The sequence below is a fragment of the Tenrec ecaudatus genome, chromosome 4 (genome assembly GCF_050624435.1).
Source record: "Tenrec ecaudatus isolate mTenEca1 chromosome 4, mTenEca1.hap1, whole genome shotgun sequence".
NCBI lineage: Eukaryota > Metazoa > Chordata > Mammalia > Afrosoricida > Tenrecidae > Tenrec > Tenrec ecaudatus.
This window is the reverse complement of record NC_134533.1, coordinates 5,618,221-5,627,773: the sequence shown is the minus strand read 5'-3', so window position 1 is coordinate 5,627,773 and position 9,553 is coordinate 5,618,221. Positions and strand designations below refer to the sequence as shown.

Below are 9,553 nucleotides of genomic sequence, written 5' to 3'. Positions count from 1 at the left end.
ACTGGGGCCTGGTCTCAGGCCCTCTGATAACCGAGACAGTGGCTCCAGCCTCTGAAGGCAGTAGTGGGGCTTCAACGAGATGGGCTGGCTGAGCGGACTCACCGTGACTGTGACAGGTGCACTCACCTGTGGCTACAGTGCCCGATTAGTACTTGCATGCTTAGACAGAAGGACCGTCTCCAGGTGGCGTTAGAGACCCCCTCCCCGACTTCCTGGGTACCCAAGGGAGGTTTGAGCCAGACAAGGAGACCTCCCTCCCCCGGAGCCTCACGTTGCAGAAATACGTCTACAAACACAGACCCACCACGCAGTTCAGAGAGGTACGAAGGGAGAGAGATTGTCCCGTCGGGAAGCGTCACTGCTTTAATTCCGGCCAGGACCTGCCACGCTTAGGACCAAGCGGGCCACCTGCCCGCCCGCCTGCCCAGGGCAGCAGGCTGATGTTGGCTGCGGCCTGCACCGCCCGTGTGATCATTTACAAAAATAAACATGAGAAGAGGCGCAGCTCATAGGTGACGGTGGGGTGACCTGCACGGCGACTACATGTACCGAAGCATCTGGTATGGCTCTTGAGTGGCACCGGAAGAAGATCTGGAAGCACTTGGTTTGGTCTCAGAGGCAGTGGGAGGGCCGGGCCGGGTGGAGTGGGGTTGGCACAGCAGGTGGGTGCGGGGCAGTCTCACATCTCAGAGTCTGCGTACATCCCGTTGATCAGATAATCCACCTGCGTGTAGTCCTTCTTTTGGTAGCTCTCGTAGGCCTGCAGGGCGAACAGAACCAGGACGGTGACAAACAGGGTCACGCCTAGGAGCAGCACCGCCAGGAGGAAGCTCAGGGACGGGGCCAGGGGGGCAGCAGTGACCAGCAGGCCTGGGGCTCCGGCCGGCCAGCTGGCGTCTCCACAGTCAGCAGGAGCAGTGCTCGGCATGGCTTCTGTCCCCACCCGCTCTGGGTGCTGGGGGGTGACTTGCCCCAGGGCCGCCCGGGTGGATGGTGTGAGGTCTGGCAGCATCTGTGCAGTGGGGGAGGTGGCCTCTGCCTTGGGGGTTGGGCTGCCCTGAGGCGCAGGTGCTGTGCTGGCGGTGGACGCCTCTGTTTGGGCTTTGGAGGTGGCTGCCGCTGTCGTGGGCACAGAGGGGACCGTGGTGGGCTCAGGGACTGTGTCTGAGAGGATGGTGGACGGGGGCCTGCTTGTTGGGTTTGCCACAGGTGGGCCCGTGGATGTCTGGGTAGTGGGACCTTGCGTGGTTGTGTTGGGAGGCTGTGGGCTCGTGGCCGGGGGGAGGTCTGTCGCAGAGTGACCCGCAGGGGGCCGGGGAGGGCTGAGTGTGGGGACTGGATGGCTTGGACCAGGTGTGGCCGTGGCCACAGCGGCAGCACTCAGGGCTGGTGGTGCCCCGGTGGTTGTCCCTGGTACTTGTGTGCGGGGCATGCTGGCAGCTGGGTGCTGGGTGGCCACAGTGGGCAGCGTCCGTGAGAGCGACATGGGGACAGACGATGTGGGCCCTAGGGGGGCACTGGAGTCTGCAAGTTTGGTGGGCTGGGGCTTGCTTGCTGCCCCGTCCACCTCTGTCCTGCCCCTGATCTTTGCTGTGGTCAGGTTGGCGTCAGATGCCAGAGCCGAGCTGGTCAGGGAAACCGGGGAGGTTGTCGCCAGGGCCACTGGTGCAGACGTCTTGTTCTCAAACCCAGCAGTGGTTCCCGGGGGGGTGCTGTTGCTGCGTGGGTGAGGCCAGGTCTGGTTCGCGGCTGGGAGGCCTTCAAGTCAAAGCACAAAGAGATGTCTGAGGTCAGGATCCAGAGGCCACGGCCCAGAGAGGGAAGTCCCAGCTCCCGGGGCCAGTCCCACACCCTGCGCGCGCGCGTGTGTGCGTGCGTGCGTGCGTGTGTGTGTGTTGGGGGAAGTCATGTATGTGTGTGTGTCCCAGAGGCAGTCCTTGGTCTGGTGTACGTGCATGTCAGGGGCAGCCCTGCAGTAGTGTGTGTGTGTGTGTGTGTGTGTGTGTGTGTGTCTGTCTGTCTGTCTCAGGGGCAGCCCTGCGGTCGTGTGGGGGTCGGTGGGTGGGGAAAGGGCCATCTCTGCTCCCTCTGGAGGTGCCTCTGGCTGGACGCAGCCCTTCATCCTGATGTGGAAACTCCCTTACCCTTCCTGGAGCCTGAGCCCCCCAGTGTTTAAGAGCTACATTGTCAGGGAGCCTTCAGTTGTGCCCCTGAAATGTGTGTGGGAAATCCGAACCCCTCTACTGCCGAGCAGGGGTGGGCAGGCGCCCTGGCAGCACTGGGCTTAAATGCACCTCAGCTAAGAGGACATCCCTGGGGAGAAAGGCCTGGGGAGCTGCCCCCCCGCCTCAAACTCCCCATCCCCACCCCCCATCCCCTCGAATAGGATGACAGCCTCACGTGGCCTGGAGAGCCATTCTGCTGCAGCTCGGGATTGAGAAGAGTCCACAGCCTCCCACCTGCCCAGAAGGCTCCTGGGCTGTGCTCATGAGACCAAGAGTTGGGGTGAAGCTGCGGGGGGCGGGCGCGCTCAGGACTAAGGACCAGTGAGAACCACAGGGCTCTGTCTCCAGAGCCACGCAGCAGGCGCTGGCAAGAGACAAGGACTGTCCCCCAGAGAGAGCCAGGGCCCGAATTTCAACGTGTGGCCTTGTGGGAAGATAATGTCTGTGTGTTGGCGCTCCCCCTGTTCCTACCACAGCCGTGCTGGACCGCAGAGACGACCGGCTCCCACAGGCAGCCCTCAGCCAGAGGGAGGCGTGCACGCAGCCTTCGTGGCCTCCGATGGCTAAGGGACAGGGTTTCCCAGACTGTAACTCTTCACGGTGCACACCCCAATGTGTAACCACTTGGCCAGCAGGGCTCGGAGCCTCTCACTCCAGGTGATACCCATGCTGTGCAAACCTACAGAGCACACGCCCAGGTGGGCGAAGCAGGTCAAAGCAACCACAGCACAGTGTCTGCTGGTCGGGAAGGGGGGCCCTTGGCTTGACAAAAGGGTTTGCTAAATGAAAAAATAAAAACCTCAACAACAACAAGGTTCGCTGTAGGAACCCCAGAGGCCGACACAGCTGGTCCAGAACTGGGGCCCCATGAACCCATCTGATGTGTGAGGGGTGGAGAGTACACGGTGGACCTCCGAGGGCCCAGGTGCCTGGCCTGCCGAGGGTTCCCGAGGCTCCATGGAGGCTGGGTCTGGCGCCTCTGCCCAGGCCAGCACCCAGGGAAGGCTGGGGTGCCTGACTTGCCGGCTGGGCCGCAGAGCCCTCTCTCTCCTGGGCCCAGAGAGCTCGGGGCCACCGTGGACAAGTTTGTCACTTACCTGCAGAAGTAGATACCATTTGGATCTCAGGGAAGTGCAGGCAGAAAACCCAGCTGAGCACAAGGGCTGTCCGCATCTTGGGGGCAAGCTGGGAGCGAGGCTGGGCCATCCGGGGCACACCACCTCCAGCTCTTTGGGCAGCTCCGAGTACCTCCTGCCTGGTGGAGGGATCTGTGGGCAGAGAGCACGAGGGTTAGGACCTGGGGGGGTGGGGGAGCAGCACTCCACCTACTTGGGGCCCGGGCTCAGCCTGCATCTCTCCGGGGAAGGAGGACATGGCCAGTGTGCACCTGGAGCCAAGGGCCTGACTGGGGCTGGTGGGAGGGACAGTGCTCTGTCCACTGCCGCACACTGGACAGGTTCAAGGCAGCCGTCATATGTGATGTCATGGAGCCTCCACAGCAAGTCCCCCCAAGGCCAAGCAAGCCCAGACTTCTGTCAGAGCAGTGGAGAGGGGGTGCAGGGCTGGACGAGCTCTAGACTAGGCCCCAGTCGCCAAAGTCTGGTAAGTAGCCCTGCCAGCCGTGAGCCCACGCCAGCAGGGCCAGAGGCCATAAGACCTCTCAGAAAGAACAGATTCTCCAGGGGTCCCTGGGGAGGGGGGGGCTGGAGCCCCTCCAGGGCTTAAGCAAGGGTGGGCCAAGGCCAGAGGGACTTTAGCAAGGGGGGTGGACAGTAGCAGGGGTGGGCGCTCACGGGGACCAGTGAGGAGGCCCGTGGGCAGTCCTAAGGGAGGGGGCCATGGTGTGGGCTGCCACTGGGAGGGCCCCGAAGGTGGCCAGGCCTCAGCTAGGTAAGTCCAGCTTCTCCGAGGGCCACATCACAACCTGAAGCCCACAGGCCACCCCACGGCTATGCCTCCTGGGTGTGGAGCGGGCGTGCCAGCACTTCCTAAGCCTGAAGGGGGCCACTGCCATGACAGCACCTCAGAATCCCCACGTGTGTGGGGTGGGGTGGGTCAGCCCGGAGCTTCCTGGGCCCGTGGACCCTCGCCACGTGGCGCCCACATGAAGAAGCCCTGGCCTGGGGTGGGGAGCGACACGGGCATGCCAGGGGGCAGGGGGCAAAGCCAGCTGCAGGAGCCCCCCCACACCCCGCCCTCCCCTGTGAATGGCCTGGGGGTCACTTGCTTCCCCCCCCCTCTGAGGCACACTGTCCCTGCCCAGCCCACGTCCCGTCACCCACCAGAGACAGCAGCTCAGGGTGTGCCCCGGGCTGGGTCACTGTCCTCCTGAGTGTTGAGAGCTTGGCACCTGGTCAGGTCTGGCTCTGTGGGTGGCGTGGCCACTCCCAGGGCTGCTCCCACGCCTGGCATTCCTCGTGGCATCTGTAGGGCAGGCGCTCTAGGCCGCTGTCAGGCATACCTGCAATTCAAAAAAAGAGCCCCAACCACGTGAGGAAAGGCACGGCGTGCAGGCCAGAGGGGAGGGCATGGGACAGCCAGGTCTTTATTCAGGACGTGACCATGCGTGTCACACTTTCCAGTGGCCAAACCAACTTCTGACCGGGTTCCCACGGCTGCCCTTGCCCGAGGAGGCCGCCAGGCAGAGTGAAGGGCTGGACTGGCCAGGGGAAGGACAGCCTTACTCAGACATGAGATACTAGGGGCAACGTTGTGTCCCTCATCACAAGGAGACGTGTACTGGGCACCATGAAGGAGGCCGGGTGGCAGCAGGTCCCCTAGTAGCCTAGCGATGCAGCTGCCTTCAAGCCTCTGGGCCGCGGTAGGAAACCCTGCCAGCCCTGCACCCTCTGCAGGGGGCTCTGGGGAGCAGCGCGGGGCTGCTAACCACAGGTTCAAACCCCCAGCCACACCTCGGGTGAAAAATGGGGCCGGCTCCTCCAGCCATCAAGATCGAGTCTCAGAAACCCCTTACAGGGTCACTGTGCGGGAGGACGCGGTGGCTGGGCACCAGCCTCCCCAGTCCAGGGTCTAAGTAAGTGCCTGTCGGTCTAGGGGCTCCTTTGCGGGCACACGACCAGGCATCAGTCTGTGCTGACCTGGGGGGGTTTCCCAACGGCTGGGTTTGGAAGGATATGACCAGGCTGTCTTGAGGCTCTGCTGAAACCTGTCCACCAGGGGTGTTTGAAGCACCAGGGAAACAGCTTCCAGTGTCACAGCCACACACCAGCCAGCTCAGCATGGCCCACGGGCCCTGGTTGGCGGGCTGTGGTCCCGGGCATGGGAAGAACCATAGCCATGCCAGGGTGTGACCGACAGGCAGCTCCCGCTGTGACTTCACACTGCAGTTGTGATCTTGTTAGGAGCACACCTGACTTTCGGGAGCCGGCCCTGAGAGGCTTGACTGAGAGGAAACCGTCGGGATTCCATTGAGGAGCCGCGAGTTCAGTGATTAAGAAGCGACGTGATTTACCAATCAGGAGGGTTTTCCAGGAGCCAGCCCAGCTCTGGAGGGAGTCCAGGAGACAGCTTCCACAGACAGGAGCCAGGATGAGGACCCTTTTCTGGCCAGACATGCAATCGCACACACATGAACGTACAGCACGCACACACGGGCATGTAAGGCCCTGTGTGCACAATCACATACATGTGCGATCCATCACCCTCAAGTGTCACTCGCAGCCACACACACGCACGCATACAACACGCACGATCAATCATACTCAAATGTCCACATACATGCCACCCACTATCACACATGCTCATCTGCATTGTTTGCATGCATGTCCATAGCCACACATGTGCATGCAGCCACACTCACATGTCCAGACAGCCACCTTCATGCACACACAGCCATAAGCAAGTACAAAACCACACACAGTGTCATGCACACATGAAGTTACATGTATGTGCATGCAGTCACACTCACCCATGGGTACAGATCACCACTGCTCAGACACAGGGACATGGATGAGCCAGGACACGAGCCTCCCCCAGGTTCTCACTGACCCCCCCTGCTCCAGCTGTCCCCCGGTCTGCAGGACAGGGACCCCACAGGACAGGGAGGAGACGCCTGGAGAGGATGGCAAGGCCCTCCTGCAATGAGGAAGCCTCCCTCAGCTTTCCAAGTCCCTGTTCTACGTGCCCAGGGTGGTCTAAGTATGGAGGCCCGCACGAGTCCTTATCAGTCACTGGCTAGGAGCAAACGCAAAGTAAGACTGGAAAGAGCTTTCTTCCCCAAGGATGGCCCAGCCATCAGCAGCCTGCCCGTGGGCCCCAGCCACTCTCCTCTGCGCAACGCCACAGGGGGGATGGGGGGCTGCAAGGGAAAGAGGTCCCAGACAGGAGAGGAATATGCAAGTGAAGGACCAGAACTGATGGAAAGATGGGAGGTGAGGCTGGTGCTGGGACGAGACCCTTCCCCACTTTCTGGGCTCAGCTCCTCACAGGATCTCCACAGGAGCTTCCCTCTCAGCGGGTGACACCCCACCAGAAAGGCCCCTCCACAAGTCAACTTCCCAATCATTTTCTGGCCCGTGGCCTTGAGACACCTCCCCACTGTCTCCTGTTTCTTGTGTCCTCAACCTCGTCTTGACTTCTCAGTCTCCTGAAGCTGTCTGCTGCACGCAGGGAGCTGTACACGAGCTAAGAAGATCCCTGGGAGGTGAGGGGTTGGACGTGCCCGATGACTAACCGAATGGTGGGCTGTTCAAGCTGTCCCATGGTGCCTTGGAAGAAAGGCCTGGAAATCTGCCGCCTCCAGATGACAGCCAAGAAAACGCTATGAACAAACACTGCTCGGATACACAAGGGGTCCTCCTGAGTCGGCACAATCCACTCGATGGCCGGGGACTTGAGTTGCTTGTTTGTTTGCAAGTATGATGCCATCAGACTCCAAATGGCTGATTCTTTTTCTAGCACAGATGAATTCCAAAGACGCAGCACAGAGAATTCCAAGCTTGCTAAGGGACTCCACGGGTCCCCTGCTTATTTTCCTCTTATCCTCACTCCACGCTGGAGACCCCAGACTCGCCAAGGAGAGGGGATCACAGACGCAAATACAGAGCAAACCTGAAGCCTGATGGTGACACATCACCCGCTGAACTTTGGTAGCTGAAGTCCAAGGATCGGGGCTCAGGGCGTGCGGTGTCCTGGGAGCAGACACTGCCCCAAGGCCCAGAGGCCGTGTCTGCGTGGCAACCGGGACTACTGGGCATTGTCTTGGCTGTATCTCTTGTTTAAATCATTGTAGCGAGTGTCTGGGTATCATAACAAAATCCTGAACAAGGATCTTGCTTTTTCCTCCCCCTGCCCCAGTAATTTGGGTCCATCTTACACTCCTCCCCCCTGTAAGGCAGGCCCCCTCCATAAATGGAAAATGGGTCCTTTAAATACTTTGCTGGTTTCCGGGGAGGAGAGAGAGGCGCTGGCTGCAAGTGGTACAAGGCCGATGTGTAAGGTGTAGGTGGCACAGCCAGCAAACTTCCTTGTGTCCTCCTCCTCCTGCCGGCTTGCTGGAGGGTCAGTGAAAAGGAGGAAACCCCTCAAGGAGATGTAACAGTGAGCTCAGGGCTGACAGGGCTGAGTGAGGACGGCGCAGGGACGGCCAGGGGTTCTAATGTTCATAGAGTCGCTATCCATCACTGCATACTCAGGAGCCCCAGCTCACCATCAGCCTAAGCGAACCGTTAGTGGGGCCATGCACACTCTCACATGGAAGTGGGCAGGTAGACAGCCAGGTGGACCCGGCTCCGGGGGGAGGCCTGGCTTCCCAAGGGCCCAGCTCTTTGGAGTGGGGGGGTGTTTGCTTCCTGGGTCCCCCTCTAGTCTTGGCCTTGCTGACGCGTGGGAAGCGCTTCTGGCTCTTGCCCACAGGGTGTGTTCCCAAACTGTAACAGCCTGTCCTGTCCTCCCTTCTCCTGGTCCCCGTCCAGCGTACCAGCAAGGGACCCCAGGGACCTCATCGCTGCCCTCTCCTCCTCACCCCGCCTCGCATCGTCTCGGGCTGGGTCTCTCCCATTCATCTTCCTCCAGCCCCGTTCTGCCTCCCCAGTCCCCATCACCGGTCCTCCACTGCCCTCCTGCCGCCCCACGCCGGGAGCCCTGACAGCAGCTTACCCGGGCGCGGCAGGCCTGCGGTGGCCCGGCGGCCCTCGGACGGCGGGAAAGCGGCGCGGTCCGGCGTGGGGACGTGGCCGGCAGCGGGGAGGCGCGGCCCGAAGCCAGGGCAATTCGGGGTGGCGGCCCCTGCACGGGCCCGCCCGGGCCGCCCGGAAGTGACGTCACTGGAGGGCGGGGCCGTCCCGGGCTCTGGAGGTGTCTGGTGCTGCCGGATTCGAGCCGGAGGCGAGGGGCGTGGCTAAGAGGGCGTGGTTATTGTGGTCACGCCCTCCTCTGGGCCGGACCCGGCGCGCGGCCGGAAGTAGCTCTTCTTGGCAAGCTTCTGGCGGAAGTGGGTGTTGCTGGGTTCGTTACGCTGGCTGCGCTCAGTTCGTCCAAGCCCCTTGTGGGGACGTCCCGTTGTCCGGCCCGGGGGCAGGCGCCGGTACCCCTTAGTGACCGTGGCCCCTTGCCTGCCAAGGCCGGTGTACTGAGACCGCGTTACGAGGGGCCTTGTCCCTGTGCACCCCACTCTGGAGACACGGAAACAGGCCCACCAAGTGCCGTGCACATGGACGGAGGGGTGGGCTTGACCTTAGTGGCTTGCAAGTCTCGGGTTCCATGACTGCGCCCCGTGGACGCCCCGCATCCATACCAAAGCCAGTACGCGAGGGGAAGTCCCACGGAATAAGCCCTACCGCCTGTTTCCCAGCAGCATGGATCCGCCCAGACGGCCTTGCAGCCCAGAGCTCTGGGGGGCTCCCCCCAGGAGGCCTTGGCCGGAGCAGAGTGTCACATCTTTCTCCGTGAAGCACTTTTCAGACTGCCCAACCTCTTAGCTACACACTTTCCCACTGCTGTACCCCAAACTCATTTTCTTGGAGGGGAATCCGACGTCGTCACAGCCACCCTAGAGGGACAGGGAGGAACTGCCTCTATGAGTTTCCAAGACTGTCTTTGCCATTGAGTCCATGAGACTTTAACTGTTGATGGGAGTAGAAAGTCAGTCTTTCTCTCTAGGAGCTGCTGGTGGCTTTGAACTGATGACCATGAGGACCACAATCCACTGTGTAACCACTAAGCCAATAGGACTCCTCTGAAATGCATAGTCTGATTTTATAAATCACACCCACTGCAATTGAGTTACTTCCAACTCATAACAGCCCCACAAAGGGCTTCTGAGGTTGTAAATCTTTTTTTTTCATTTAAAATTTTACTTATTAATTATT

The 9,553-nt window shown here is 61.0% G+C and overlaps 1 protein-coding gene across 1 annotated transcript; it reads right to left on the bottom strand.

Moving 5' to 3' along the window:
• Positions 1–337: 337 nt before the first annotated feature.
• C4H11orf24 (chromosome 4 C11orf24 homolog) lies at positions 338–8,499 on the bottom strand. The gene is made up of 4 exons (XM_075545255.1): positions 8,343–8,499; positions 4,508–4,686; positions 3,323–3,493; positions 338–1,758 (listed from the first exon to the last, which is right to left on the bottom strand). Exons 3-4 carry the CDS (start codon positions 3,429–3,431, stop codon positions 680–682), a joined length of 1,188 nt encoding a protein of 395 aa, XP_075401370.1. The 5' UTR covers positions 3,432–3,493; positions 4,508–4,686; positions 8,343–8,499; the 3' UTR covers positions 338–679.
• Between the last annotated feature and the right edge of the window lie 1,054 nt (positions 8,500–9,553).

Excerpts from the sequence above, each read along its gene's own strand:
- C4H11orf24 (XM_075545255.1), bottom strand. The coding sequence starts at position 3,431 with ATGGCCCAGCCTCGCTCCCAGCTTGCCCCCAAGATGCGGACAGCCCTT. Across the intron at positions 1,759-3,322 it reads AATGGTATCTACTTCTGCAG|GCCTCCCAGCCGCGAACCAG; the intron begins GTAAGTGACAAA and ends TTTGACTTGAAG.